The 15,629-nt window shown below is 37.4% G+C and overlaps 1 protein-coding gene and 1 pseudogene across 11 annotated transcripts in view; both read left to right on the forward strand.

Moving 5' to 3' along the window:
- The window catches only part of Dis3l2 (DIS3 like 3'-5' exoribonuclease 2), a 370,364-nt gene that overhangs the window by 115,434 nt on the left and 239,301 nt on the right, over positions 1-15,629 (forward strand). For all 11 annotated transcript variants that reach the window (XR_012447408.1, XR_012447409.1, XM_020172819.2 and 8 more), the window contains exon 6: positions 4,021-4,255. Coding sequence is in view for 9 of the 11 variants with exons in the window: in XM_020172819.2 (XP_020028408.2) it covers positions 4,021-4,255 (235 nt within the window). In the remaining 2 variants the exon portion in view is untranslated. The remainder of the gene's footprint in view (positions 1-4,020; positions 4,256-15,629) is intronic.
- On the forward strand, positions 10,648-10,736 carry LOC141422877 (U6 spliceosomal RNA; annotated as a pseudogene).

Consider the following 15,629-nt stretch of genomic DNA (forward strand, 5'->3'; position numbering starts at 1 on the left):
TCTTTTGCCATCAGTTTCCCCATGTTTTTTCATTACTACATCATTTTTTTCATAGCCTTTTTAAACACACAGAATTTGCCAGAAGTTAAAAAGGGAAAATACATTCTTTCTGTTGAAAATATCACATTTAAGGTAAAAATTATGAATCCTTTGACTATAAGGAACTGAAGATATGGTGTGTGTGGGGTCACATTTTCTTAGAGAGAGAGAGAGATAACGAACACAATCTGACTACATGCATGGTACCTGCTAGTCTAATTCTAGCATGACTGCCATTTTGGTGGTGGTTTTTCTTTTTCTTTTTTGCCCCCAACTCCTTGCTCTCTGAGAATAAACTATATGAGGATGATATAAGGAAAGCAATAGAGTAGTGGTCAGCTTGTAGCCCCTGTGCCTTAGACATAGGCTACACCTCTTGCTGTGTTTGGGCTGCTCTAACAATGCCTTCTTCCTTTGAGGAGACCAGGGGCAGATGTTCCTAAATGTTACAGAATTTGCCTACTTTTTAAAGCAAATTGAATGGTTTTGTTGATTTGATTGATGTCAAATTTTTTTTCTTCCATAACTTACCATTATATTCTTTGTTTTTTGAATGATCTACATTGGGACATGTATGAAACCAGGACTTGTGTGCAAGGCAGAAGGGCAGAAAGGAGAGCCGGTTTTCTGATTGTATGTAAATATAACACCCTAGCTATGGCTTCACTCATATGTGTTCTGCCGGATGGGGCCTAAGGAAATCTTTTTGAAGACTGAAACTGTTGGCTTAGCCTGTATAACTTTTTTTTTTTAAACTATCAAAGAAAAGGATATAGGGACATAACTCAGAGGTTTTGCTCTCACCTAGCATGTTTGAGGCCTTAAGTTTGATCCCCAACGCTGCCAAAAGAAAAAAAGAGCATTGTTTGTTTCTGAACTTGGAAATAATAAACAAATTAATGAATTTGACAATAGTCAAAACATAGCATTAATTCAAAGAAAGTTTCATCAAGTATTTTTAGAGATTGAGAATCCAGTTTTTTTAAAAAAAAATTATTCAAAGGCTTAATTTGCTCAGAAGCTGACCATGTAAACAGTTTTTACTATTTTTATATTTCAATTAAATCAACTTTTAAAAAACTTTGTGGAGATATGTTCTTAAGCTATTTTACTTTGATTTTCTAATGGATGTTATAATATTAGTTATCTAGGGATGGTTACATTAATTGGAAACTGTGACATTAAAATGTTTTGGGAAGGTTTTAATAACTTTTTCAACCTAATATAAGATGAAGATATTTCATTAAGCATGTTGCTTATGTGATTTAACTATAGTGTTAATCTGGTTTGCTGAAAGTAGGTGTCTATTTTGAAACCTCTGTGTAAAACTCAACAAAATCTTAGTGTAAAAAAATACAAACACAAGAAGGAACTGCAAGAGAAGCTTACTATTTTATTCAGGTCCCTACTCAAATGTTACTTCCTTTGAAGCATCTGTAAAGGATGTAGTATTGCACGTAACCCCTAATCACCCTACTGGTGAACTAGCCTTACCTTTTCTGTTATTTCTTCCCTCATATCATCTTTTTTTTTTCTTTTATTTATATGTGTATACAATGTTTGGGTCATTTCTTCCCCCCTACCCCCTCACTACAGGCAGAAACTATTTTGCCCTTATCTCTAATTTTGTTGAAGAGAGAGTATAAGTAATAATAGGAAGGACCAAGGGCTTTTGCTAGTTGAGATAAGGATAGCTATACAGGGCGTTGACTCGCATTGCTTTCCTGTGCATGTGTGTTACCTTCTAAATTAATTCTTCTCGAACTAACCTTTTCTCTAGTTCCTGGTCCCCTTCTCCTATTGGCTTCTGTTGCTTTAAAGTATCTGCATTAGTTTCTCTGCATTGAGGGCAACAAATGCTATCTAGTTTTTTTTGGGTGTCTTACCTATCTTCATACCTCCCAAGTGTGCTCTCGCTTTATCATGTGATCAAAGTCCAATCCCCTTGTTTTGTTTGCCCTTGATCTAATGTCCACATATGAGGGAGAACATACAATTTTTGGTCTTTTGGGCCAGCTAACCTCACTCAGAATAATGTTCTCCAGTTCCATCCATTTACCTGCAAATGATAACATTTCATTCTTCTTCATGGCTGCATAAAATTCCATTGTGTATAGATAACACATTTTCTTAATCCATTCGTTAGTGTTGGGGCATCTTGGCTGTTTCCATAACTTAGCTATTGTGAATAGTGCCGCAATAAACATGGGTGTGCAGGTGCCGCTGGAGTAACCTGTGTCACTTTCTTTTGGGTATATCCCCAAGAGTGATATTGCTGGATGGTATGGTAGATCTATGTTTAGATTTTTAAGGAGCCTCCAAATTTTTTTCCAGAGTGGTTGTACTAGTTTACATTCCCACCAACAGTGTAAGAGGGTTCCTTTTTCCCACACATCCTCGCCAACACCTGTTGTGAGTGATGTTGCTAATGACGGCTATTCTAACGGGTGAGGTGGAATCTTAGTGGTTTCTCTTTGTGGTTAGAGACGGTGAGCATTTTTTCTTGTGTTTTTTGGCCATTTGAATTTCTTCTTTTGAGAAAGTTCTGTTTAATTCATTTGCCCATTTCTTTATTGGTTCATTAATTTTGGGAGAATTTAGTTTTTTGAGTTCCCTATATATTCTTGTTATCAGTCCTTTGTCTGATGTGTAGCTGGCAAATATTTTCTCCCACTCTGTGGGTGTTCTCTTCAGTGTAGAGACCATTTCTTTTGTTGAGCAGAAGCTTTTTAGTTTTATGAGGTCCCATTTATCTATGCTATCTCTTAGTTGCTGTGCTGCTGGGGTTCCATTGAGAAAGTTCTTGCCTATACCTATTAATTCCAGAGTATTTCCTACTCTTTCCTGTACCAACTTTAGAGTTCCCTCATATCATCTTAACTAGCGGTTTCATTCTCTCTGTATTTTTGCTTGCATTTATCACTGGTAAATTTTTTATTATGTTCTCAGCTGCATCGTTGGCACCTAGAACAGTGCCTGGCACCTGGAAAGATGCTATATAACGATTTGTCGGATGAGTAAAATATTTACCACCTGTACCCCACTAGGCTTTGTGAGGGTTCCTGGCACAGGGTGGACCTTCCAGCATTTGTTTGAAAGAATGAAAAAAAATGTACTACAATGATCAAATTTGTTTTTATATTTATGTGTACACATATGTCATCATTTTAATTTTATGTTTAAATTGAATATAGATTTTTTTTCATTGAGAAATAGTTTCTTTGAAAGGATATAGTGTTGCAAGTAACATCTAGAATCTGCAGAATCTGTTGCTATCTTATTTTGCTAGTATGGTTGGACAGATTTACATAGAGGGGCACAGTTATTTTCAGTGACTTGTCAATACTAGTTTATTTGAATACAGTGTCCATAGATGTTAGTGTGCTGTCATGTGCCAAACTCATCACACAGATTGAGGTCTAGATGCTTTTCTCCTATTTGCTTCATTCTTGTTAGTAATGTAGATGTCCACCATTCTATGTGCTTTATGTACTGATTTCAGTCCCAAAAATGGAGAATTAAGGCTTTATATTTTTTATGTGAACTCTCATTCACAATTTTGTCCTTTCCATTTCTTCTTGTAGTCTAGTGGTTTCACTTGGGAACATAGTGCATGTTTGGTTAAATTCTTTTATCATTTCCTAATATACTAATTTCTATATACAGTGTTCTACATAATCAACTTTTATGAAGCAGCTTGGGACTTTATGGTATTCAGGAGAGAGGGATGAAATTGTAGATTATATTAATGAGAAGTGGATATGGCATTAATTTGGGTCCTCTTGAATTGCTAAGTGCCAGCCTGGCATAGCTGGCATGATTACATCCCAAAGGGGAGTCTGTGCATCTGGAAAATAAAGGTCCTTTTTTTTTTTTTTCATGAATGTCTAATGTCACCTTCTGAATGTGAAGCTTTTTTCTGTAGAAAAGGAAAAGGTCCCCCTACCCCATGATTTAGAAGACTGTATCTGTTTTGTTCAGTTAATTAAACCGGAGAGCAATGACAAAGACACAGAAGCTGCCGATGAATCTGATCTCCCGGAGGAGCTTTGTGGACACCACCTTCCTCAGCAGTCTCTCAAAGGCTATAATGACAGTCCTGATGTCATTATAGAGGCTCAGTTTGATGACAGCGACATAGAAGATAAACACAACACCACACAGGATGTGCTGATTGATGGTGTTAAAAACCTTTCAGTTTGTGTTCCTGACAAAGGTGAGTCTTGGGCTGCTGCCTGGCATTTTGTCTTAGCACATGATAGTTTTAAGGGTTGGGATTCTCTCTCTGTTTCAGAGTAAGTCACACGGCATGATCAGTATATTCCTAATGTCTCACCTGTAGCAGCTTTTAGAAAAGGGAATCTTTGACAGGTTTCCAGCTGCTGATTATGAGAGGGGGATGGAAGTGCTGCCTAGTGGTTTGTGTAGGCAGTGGCTGCTATTGCTATGCTTCTGATAGACTTTGAGTTGTGTTGATAGTTAGTCTTGAAATTTTGTGCTCAAGTACCACCCTGTAGGTGACATGAGCAGAATTATACTTTTTCCCTTCTTCTTTCCATCCCCTTTCCTCCCTTCTTGTCTACCTGCCTACCTTCCTACCTGTGGCCTCACACATGCTAGGCAAGTGCTGTACCACTGAGCTACATCCCAAGCCAGAATTTAAATTGTCTTATTAAAGTCCTAATGAAAAAACACTTTATTTCACCCCCTGATTTTGCTTTAGTTTTGTGCCTTTGAAAAGTATTTCTGTTTTTTTGTGGTAGACATAGATCACTGCAGGTTTTATAAGCAGATTATATGTATAAAGTGTTTTGATGTTAATCCTTTAAAAAAAAAAGTCTTACTTTCTCTGGTTGCATGTAAGCTGGTGGTCTTCTGGAGGCAGAAAAAAAGCAGTTGCACACACCTGGGCAAAGAGCTATGTCCAAAGGTCCTTCCTGGCCACACTCTAGGGAACTTAAGGCAGGGCACATTTATAAGTTGAATATTTCAACGTTAGAAACCTATAGGTTTCTAAGAGGTTCTATATAGAAGGAATATATTTTTCCAGACAGATTGTTTTACGTATACTTGGAAATGGAGAAGATTAAGCAATAAGTTTCAGGCCAGGCTGACTAGAAAATGAGCTTTGTTGTCAAGAAGAAGTTTCTGGCACAGCCTTCATGAAAGGCTAGAAGAAATGCCAGAAACTTACTAAAGGAGGGTATTCATCAGCCCCTGTGGTTGGATCTCATGAGCACAGCTCGGTACATCCCGAAGAAAGCTAGAGGTGATTTCAGGAAGGACTACTGAAGGATCACCCTGGTTTTCTCCATTGCTCAAGAGGTAGTGACCTGACCGGGAAGTAGTGAAGAGGTCTGGTAGAGATGAACCAGTTCAGGTTGTAATACAACATGTGCATGGAAGCAATGCAAGGAATCTCTCTATAGCTATCCTTATCTCAAACTGGCAAAAACGCTATGTCTTTCTTATTATTGCTTATGTCTTCTCTTCAACAAAATTGGAGAAAAATAGGGCAGAACAGGTTCTGCCTGGAAGTGAGGGCGGAGGGGGAGTGAGGGAGGGGACAGGGTGGGGGGGGTGGGGAGAGATGGCCCAAACAATGTATGCATATATGAACAAATAAGTAAATAAACAAACAGAAAAGGTAGTGACCTTGCCGGAGAGCATGTTCTGAAAGCTTGTGTCCTTTTTGGTGGCAAGTACTACTCATTCAAAATGACTTTCCAATTTTGGTGTTCATTTTGAATAAAGATGCTACTGCTTCTGCTTCATTGCTGTCTGCCCCCTCCAGGTTCACTGACCTAAGGGCACCAGTTCATCATGCTTAGATGACTAGTGGTTTCACTGTTCAGGGCTAAGCCAACTTCATTTGGATCATAGTCCTTGAAATTTTGTTCTCTTGATGTTTCTTCTTTCTTTAAAAACAGTTGAATATTGTCACTCTCTTTTATTTTTTTTTTTGAGTGCATGAGTATTATCATAACAGCATCAGTACTATGAGTTATGTGAAGAGGGGAAGTAACCAGGATCTTTTTTTTTTATTTATTCATATGTGCATACATTATTTGGGCCATTTCTCCCCCCCTAACCCCGACCCCTTCCCTCTCCCCCAGTAAACAGGATCTTAAATAGCCAACTTCTTCATCAACAAGCTAATGAAGAGAGATATTCACATGAAAAATCCAGTTGAAGGGACCCTTTAGAATGTAGCTTGGCAACTAGGCTTGAAAAGCTCAGTAGCTTCTTTCCTCTGGGCACCAACTGGAGTGGATAAGACACCTTGATTTCTTAGTAGTAGTTACAAATGCAAGGCAAGGATGGAAGTGATTGCAGAATTGATACCTGGGTTGGATGTAAACAATTTACATTGCCCTTTGGCCAAAGAGTGCCAGACCTACTCTTAATCTGTTGTAATTCTCCCTCCTCTCTCTCTCTTACAAGAGAATATCATCTAGTACTTTACAAGTCCACTTTGTGCATTTTTTCCTTAATTCTTTTTATGTTCTTTCTAGCCTACTGTTACTTATATTGCTTCCTTAGTAGCCCTGACTGAGGGAACAGCCTTAATCCTTCTCTCAGTATCTGGTACAGATTTCTCTTTCCTGCTAGCCTCTAAATAGAGTTTATGAAACCGCATGACTGTTTCTCATTTCTTGCCCTCTTGATATTTAGGAAAATTGTAATTTGCTCTTTTAAAAATTACAGAGTTTTTAAGGGTATTTCAACCAGCTTTTCTTGCTCAGGATAATATAAAATCTGGTTACAGTTAGGATATTAGTATTTTTTGCACCATTTAAAGTTTCGAAATTTGTTATTGAAACAAACCATAACCTTAAGAACACCATAAACTTTTCCTAAGACTTCTAGAAAGGTTCTTTGCTTTGTATTGTATTTGCAAATGTGTTATAAGTCCTAATTTATGCTCATGCTCAAAGGTTTTTTTAAATTTACTTTTATTTTAATATCATGTTTCTTTATCCAAAACTAATATTATGAATTACATGTGAATGCATAGGTTCTTCTTCCTTGCCCAGGAAACTTTGCTATTTTTACAGTAAGCATCAGTTTCTCTGGTAAGTGAGCACACACAGCCCAGTTGACTGCAGCAAGTGCACATTCTTGTGTTAAAAGAAAAGGTCTCTGTGCATCTCAGACTCACATTTTTTTTTTCAGACATTGGCATGGGTATGCATCATTCTCAAATTCAGAGAGGGAGGGGGGAGGAGAGAGGGGAGAGAGAGAGGAGAGAGAATGAATGACAGAGAGAGAGAGAGAGAAGAGGAGAGGAGAGAAGGAGAAAGAGAAAGAGAGGAGAGAGAATGAATGACAGAGAAAGAGAGAGAGAGAGAGAGAGAGAGAGAATGAGAATGAATGACCCCTAACCTGGACCCCACCCCACAGCCTGTTGAGACTGAACTTGAGAACTGTATAAGCGCTAGCTTTATTAGCATAGAAATCTGTCATTGTGTCTGGGGATGTAGCTCAGTGACAGAGCGCTTGCCTAGCCACACAAGGCCACCAGTTAGATAGATTCTTAGCACCACACCCACACAAAAGAAAAAAAATCTTTCATCATGTAGAGACTGGCAATAACTCAGTTAAATTTCCCTTCGATCAAATGCATTGATGGCTTTACCAATGTTTAGGTTAGCATACTTTAAAGGATAAAAATCATCATAGCCAAATGATACAGTAGCTTTTTATCTTTCATCCCTGGGAATTGTAAGAATAGTTTTGGACTCTGAATCTGGAGATTATGATCTCATCAGGCTGTGAGGTACATTTTCTGACCTCTATCCCAGCAGGGTCTGCCAGAGATCTTTTTTCAGTTTCCTTGTCTGGAGTCAAGCCTCTACCAGTACCTGATGGATGAGCGTAGGTTTGAAGTATAAAGTGGATGACCTTTCATTTCTATCTCTCAGTCAACTTCAGCTGTTTCCTGAATCAGAGATTCCACTAGGAGTCTTTAATTCCTTCTGAGATTTGAATTGGTCAATTACTTCTTTTAGGGCCTGCTCAAGTTACCACTGGGAATAAGGAAGATGCCTTTTTCTCCATTCTAAGACAGGCTGACCTTCTAGTGCCTAGGTTTCCTGGAGGTCTTCTATTCTCCCCTTTTGCTGAGAAAAGTGGACCCATGTGTTTATTCCTTTGTGATACTTTGGGGTTACTGAAACCCCCCAAATCCCTTCTCCAGATTGTCTGACAACCATTTTTCTTTTTCAAGCTAAATTTCTTCTTTGCCAGCTCTTTACTATATAATGATGATTAGTATGACTAGAATGCATTTCCTTCAGTAATTATAAGCAGCAGTTTCCCATCAACTACAATTTTGGGACAGTTTTTTGGTGCCAATATTTAGAAATCTGACTTAAAAAGAAAAAAAGTCTTATCTAGCTAGACTTATGTTAAATAGAAGCATATAGTTGGAATTTTTGCTTCCCTATTTTTTTACACAGGGTGGATAATGCAGGCAGAGATAATTGGTAGAGATAGATGGTTAGGACCTACAGTCCTAAGACCCCAATTCTTTGTCAGAGCAGCCATTCCTCCCTTTAAAGTCTCCAAAGGAAATAAATGCACAGGAGACAATGGGAGACAGAGGAATAGTTCTTTATTAACTGAGGCTTTGATCCAAGCCAGAATGATTTCACCAGTCTCCACTCCCACTGGCTGTGTCTGAGGCTTCTTGTATCTTCTATCCTTGCCAATAAACAGGATTATCCACCTCTCCAATCTTTGCAGTCTAGACTAAGTTCTGCAGATTGCCTTGCTGTATTATTTGCTCATTGTTCTGTCAGAATTATTGTTGTTGATTTTCAGAAATTTTATGTCTTTTCTTTGTAATAAACCTTTTTTCAATTTAGGCATTTATCCTGTCCTATTCTGTCTTTCAGCCATTTGTCTGTTAACTTCGTAGTGTTTGTCATGGAAGAAAAATCTTTACTTTTGGTGTGATAATATTAATCATATGCTTATGTGTTTTTAAATTTTTCTTTGTTCCTAGTTCTCAGGATCTTCTCCCACATAATCTTTTCTTGTCTTTGGTTTTTAACCTTTTGGTGAACTTTATGGTATTTATTCTTCATTGATTGAGATTATCATATGGTTCCTCTCCTCTGACTCTGTCTCTGATGTTGAACCATTCTTGAATTCCTAGGATAAATTCTATATAATCCTGATGTGTTGTTTTTTAAATACACTATTGAGTTTACTTAGGTACTATGTAGTACAATTTTTTTATCATGTTAAAAGGGATCTAAGATTTTCTTGTCATTGTCCAGTATTTAAAATCAAAATCAAGCCACATGCTGGTGGCTCATGCCTATAATCCTAGGTACATGGGAGGCAGAGATCAGGAGGTTCATTGTTCGAGGCCAGCCTGGGCAAATAGTTTGCAAGACCCTATCTCAAAAATACCCAACACAGAAAAGGGCTGGTGGAGTGGCTCAAGTGATAGAGTGATTGCCCAGCAAATGTGAGACCCCGAGTTCAAACCGTAGTACTGCACCAACCCCCCCAAAAAAGTTAAAATCAAAGTAGCTTAATGAATTGTCCTCATTAGTTTGACTGTTCTCTATTTTTCTAGAATAACTTGTATAAAATGGGAATTAACTGTTCCTTAAAATTGGGTAGAATGCATTGTAAAATTATTTTTGCACCTGCTGTTTTTCAGGAGATGAGATCTTTGCTGTTTTCACATTAATTGGTTTGTTCAGGTTCTGAGTTTCTTCTTGTAATAATTTGGCATAATTTAATGAAAACTTACCCATTCATATTTATTAGCATATAGACATTCCTAATACTCTTTAATTTTCTATTAAAAAAATCTCCTTTGTGTCTGTACTTTTGTGTCCCTTTTCATTCTATATTTTAATTATTTAATCTGTTCTGTTTTTCTTGCTAACTTTTGCTTGCCAAAATTCTGTCTGCCTTATTAATCTTTACAAAGAATAAGCTTTTTGGTTGTTATTTTTCTTTATTTATTGTTGATGGTGTTCGCCACAGATTTTGATATGCAGTATTTTCATTTTTCAGTTCTAAATACCTAATTTCTTTTATGTTCCATAACTATGTTAGTTATTTATTAAGGGTCTTTAATTTCTAATTTTTGTGGGTTTTTTTGTTTATATTTAGTTCTATTATATTATGGTCAGAGAACAGGGAGTCTATATGTTTAATTATAATTCTTAATAATTAACTCTTTTTTGTCTGTTTCATGGTCCATATTTCTAACATTTCATGTATGTTTTCAAAGAAAAATGTATATAATTGGGTATGCACAAAAACTTTTTACATAATTACAATTGTTCTTCCTTTCATAAATTGTTTATTATTTTATGTGCTTAATCTGTCAGTTTCTGAGAGGGATGTTGAAAAATCTTATGTATTTCGGTTTATTTATATATCCTACAGTTTTATCAATTGTAGCTTGATATATTTTGAAGTTGTGTTGTTAGGTACATATATCTGTGATAGAGTATGGGTATGGTTGTGTGTCCCTGTAATCCCAGCACTCAGGAGGCTAAGGCAGAAGGATCAAAGTTCAAGGTTAGCCTGGGATACATATAAAGATCCTATTTAAAGAAATAGAAATAAAAAGGACCTGCTTCAGCAGCACATACTAAAATTTGAATTATACATAGCCTCTGTGCAAGGATGACATGCAGATTCATGAAGCATCCTATGTTTTTTAGAGTTCCTAGGAGGTCATTTGACTGTTTGCTGACTAGCTTCAAGGAGATAGAATCAAAGTAGAATAGATGGCATCTAATATTGAAGTGTGGTTTCTGCTATAAAGATATTTGTGTAAGGTGAACTACTGGGTCTACAAATAAGTTGTTAATACTTACACGAAATGAGAAAATGCCATTGTGTATCTTCTTCAAATTTAGGAAGAGAGACTATACCTGTATATATTTTATATATATTCATATATGTGCTTGTAAATATTTGCACACATGTTAATCATTGGTGTTTAGTGAGCATTTTCTGTGTGCTAGGTTTGTCTAAGAACTTTGTATTTAATCCTCACTATGTTCAACTAGTTAATTCTTACAGTGTACCTAGTATCTGTTTTAGCAATAATATGGAATATACTTTAGAAATACTAAGTTTCTATTCCTAAGGCACAGAAAAGTTACACAGTTGGTAAGTACACTTTTGAACCCCAGAAACCTTTTTAAAAATATCCGTGCTTAGATACCATTTCTGATTGTGGTTGATTTGGGATGGCTTAGCATTGCTATCTTGAGAGAGCTCTCTAGAGATCCAGGGATTCTACTATGCAGCCAGGTTAAGCTGCTGCAGGACCAGTCCCAGACTTGTTCTCTTAACCATTATACTTTGTTTTTCTCAATAAATAGCAACGTACGTAGCATGGGTTAAACATTTCATGGTAGTCCATAAAAAGCTGATTCAGTTGCAAGATCGTCAGTGAATACTGAAACCATTGGGACGAAGGTTGGTGGGAGTAAGATATTACATGGGCTCAATGTATCATGCCACAGTTGACACTGAACAAAATGTCTTTTTTTAGTGGACAGATTTGGTGGTCATCACCTTAATTAAGTGAGTAAGCTTAGCAGCACTAATGGGGCATAAATGTACCTGATACTTTGTACATTGTGATGGGATGCATTAATATTTAATTTCATCTGTGAAACATCATGCCAAAGATGTGGCACCTGAATGAAGCCTCCAGCTATATTATCCAGTTTTGTGGAATTACAGGGGATACTGGAACAAGTTAAATGAGACCATGGAAAAAATATCAAGTCCAATGTCATGAAAAATGAAAACAAACATCAATAACAAACACACAGAAAAAAAAGCCCAAAGCAAAAATAAGTGGAACTATTCCAGCGGAAAATAAGTCAAAAGAGATATAACTGAAAATAAAGTGTGAGCCTTGATAAGATCCTTGACTGGGGAAAAAGCATGGTAACAACTACTAGGGAATTTAATGTTAGATTGGATATTAAATGACATTTTGAAATTACTGTTAATTTTCTGAGGTGCCATAAGAATGTCCTTATTTTTAGGAGTGTCTGGCTAAAGTGTTTAGGGTGAAGTATGTTCATTTTTTAAACTTATTTTCAATTTTTTTAGTTTAGGAAGAAAGAAACAAAACTGTGTGCAAGCATACGTGCAGGTACAAATTTAGAGAGAATGTTAGCAAATGTAACAAAATGCATTTGTTAGATAAGTGGGTGTCTCTAACACCACTGTTTCAGTTTTTCCAGTATATTTAAAAATAAGGTGAAAAATGCCCCAAGTGTTACTGAAAGAGAAGTATTGCCATGTTCTTTTGATCTCCAGACCCTTTAAAAAAATTTTTAAAGACTTCAAAGTGCTTTTTTATATGTAGTTTATATCTACTGACATTTCTATAGTTAAATTAAAACCAAGAAATTAAAAAAAATATGTAAGCTTGGCACAGTAGCACACGCCTGCAATCCCAGCACTTAGGAAGCTGAGGCAGGAAGATCATGAGTTCCAGGCCAGCATAAGCTGACTCCAAAAAAAAAACCAAAAAATCAACAGATGGGAGTCCTAGAGATGTAGCTCAGTGGCAGAGTGTTTGTTAGCAAACAAACACTACATTTGATCCCAGCACTGTAAAAAAATTTTTTTAAACTTACCAAATATGGGTACATCTAGTTGTGTTTTTGTGTACATATAAGGGAAACTTCACATAACGGAGTAGAGATTTGTTGAATGTTAATTAATGTGGTTATAGCAGGTGAAAATACTAAGAACATGCTGTGTTAATCTCTTTCAAACTCATTTATTTGTACTTGAAATCTCATTTCTAGAAATTTCTAGAAAATGCAAGAATGCACAAGCACATTTTCTTAGTTATTAGAGCAGTGGGTAGTTAAAGTTTTCTGTAAAGGGTCAGGTATTAAATATTCTTAGCTTTGTGGTTCTCAGTTGTTATCAGAATTACTCAGCTGTGTTATTGCAGTCTGAGAGTGGCTGTGGAGAACATGGGAATATGAATATATGGCCGGGTTTGGCCTACTGACCAGTTTAGTTTGCTTACTTACTACTTTAGAGTCATGAGAAAATGTGAATGAAAGAGGCAAATAATGTTTTAGTGCTACTGTGGAAGAGTTTTTTTTCCTGTATAGACCCTCTGGTAGCATCTCAAACCACACTTAGAGAACCATTATTGAAGCTGATAGATGATGCTGAACAGAACTTTAGTGAATATTTTAATTATTCTTTACTATTTAGAAATCCAGCATTTCTTCATTTCCTTAGCTATAAATGGTTATTGGATATTTCCATTGGCTTTTTTTTTCCCTTGTGGAATACTAATTTTGATAATCCAAGCTAAAATCTATTGCCTCAACCCTTTTGTTCAGTTTTGGGGTCTTTTGGGAATGCTACTTATGACTTATTTTGCTATTTAAAGTCTGTATCATCTTAATTATCAAGCCTGTTTACATTGTGAATGAAAGGTCTTAGGTCCTTTTAATATGTTTTATCATTTATATTTGTAGCATTATCTTCCACATTTCTTACTATGAAAAGCTTGAATATTTTGTTTTTGATATTAATTTGTAAGGAAAATTTTTTGCTAGCATTTTCCCACAGGGTATTGTTGATATAGAACAAAATTATTAGATTTGTTTTTTTGTATTTCTTAACTAGATACCTTAATGAATATTCTTATTTTTTAAAATACTTTTATAGTTGACTGTTTTATAGCTGGTTATTCTAGGTGTAAAATAATTTTGTCTGCTAATAATAATTTCCCCCTTCCTTTCTAATTTTGTACTTCTTTTTACTTATTTTGTATTGTTTTAATAACTGTATTATATAACAAAGCTGAGGTGGGAGGTTAAGGGCAAGATAGTGGATTAGAAGCATCCATTGTTTTGATTTTGTGAATGAGAAGAGTCAGGTAACCCAGGAGAAATTATGTTCTGAAGAGAGAAAGAGAGGAATAATATCAGGAATCATGAAAGAGGTGGCAGGACAGCAGAAAAGCATAGAGAAAAAAAAGTATGGGGAAGTAAAGAAAAGCAACAAACAATTCCAAGCTGTCCCTGGTCTCCTGGAGGGGAAGGGGAAGCTGAAGATGCATTCACAAGGTAAGCCAGATGACTCTGGCAATAGATGGGCAATTCTAGCTGCAAGATAAGCCCACACCTCCATTAAACCCAGTGCAGGGATTTGGTGAGACAGTGAAGGCTAGCTTAGGCGAAGTGGAAGGGTAGCTTAGGTGAAGAAAGACATTTTTTCCTTCCCCTCATCTCTGAGAGCTATATCAAGATGCCATCTTTAGAGAGGACCTATTGTTTGAGACTGAGATACTCTAGGGCTTGAAAACAAGGAATAGTCAGAGCTCAGGGAGTCTTGGGACACCCTGACACAGTGTCTGGGTGGGAGACACCCATGAGAGGTAATTAAAGAGAGGGAGAGGGTCTGATGTGATTCTGCAGAGAAATTCAAGGATCAAGGAGCTCCAGCAATGAAAGGTACATGGTTGGAGAGCCTGTTTTCCTTGGTAAGGAGGAATTCCATCACCTGAGACTTCTTTTGGAAACAAAGCATCCAGTATTCTGCCTCCAGGGCCTATCTCCTGGCTGAATGTGTTGGCTGCTGGGTGGGTTAGAGCTCTGAGCCCAGCCCCTCCAAATCATGTGATACCCACAGCCTTCTCACCAACATAGGGAGGTGAACTTTCAGGTAGAGCCTGAAAGCACTGAGACCTGTCCCCTAGAAGTGCATCTCAGTGTGTGTTTGCTACTAGGTGTATATGAAAGCCTGGCATTCAGGCCTTCTGAATCGCAATTTCCACAGCCTACTCCCCACAGCAAAGAGGCAGACTTCTGGGCAGGGAACCTGTGCCCACCACTGGGAACAGCATTCCACTCCGTGTTAGCTGCCACTTTGATCTGAGGGCTTCAAGCCCCGACTCTCTGAATCATGTGTCTTCCCCAGACTCTTCTGTACAACGTGAATTGGTGCGTGGGACTTGAAAACACCTAGACCCACCTCTGGGAACTGAATCCTGATATGTGTTTGCTGTCTGGCAGAGCTGAGAATCATGAGACTTGTTCTGCCTTCTCCTCCCTACAGGGAAGTGAACTGCTGATGGGGGTCTATAATCATTGAGACCAGCAGGCCCGGCAACTAAGTCCCTCATTTCAGTGTCAACTCAGTTCTCTGTTTGCTTTCCCCTCTTACCCTCCCCCACATTTGGGAATCACCCTGAAGCTTGGATGCTTCAAAATAGGGGGTTTGAAGACAAGTGAGCTCCTTCCTGACCTGTAGGCTGTTAAGCTCTCTGTAGCCAGCAGCAGCTCCAACACAAAGAAGGGAAGGGTCTATAGTGGCAGCAGTTTAGAGGCAAGACAAGCAACCCTTCTATAAGAGACTCTAGCTAGTTTGCTCTGAGCAGTACTGGGGATCAGGCTGATGCCCTGAGCATGTGGGTAAATGCTTGGCTACTGAGCCACATCCCCCAGTTCACTGTTGAGAAATAGCACCTCACCTTCAGCACTACAGTTAACTGTCTGAATATTGAGAATATTTTAACTGAAAGACTATATACAGGTGATTAAAACTTG

The sequence above is a fragment of the Castor canadensis genome, chromosome 4 (assembly GCF_047511655.1).
Source record: "Castor canadensis chromosome 4, mCasCan1.hap1v2, whole genome shotgun sequence".
Taxonomy (NCBI): domain Eukaryota; kingdom Metazoa; phylum Chordata; class Mammalia; order Rodentia; family Castoridae; genus Castor; species Castor canadensis.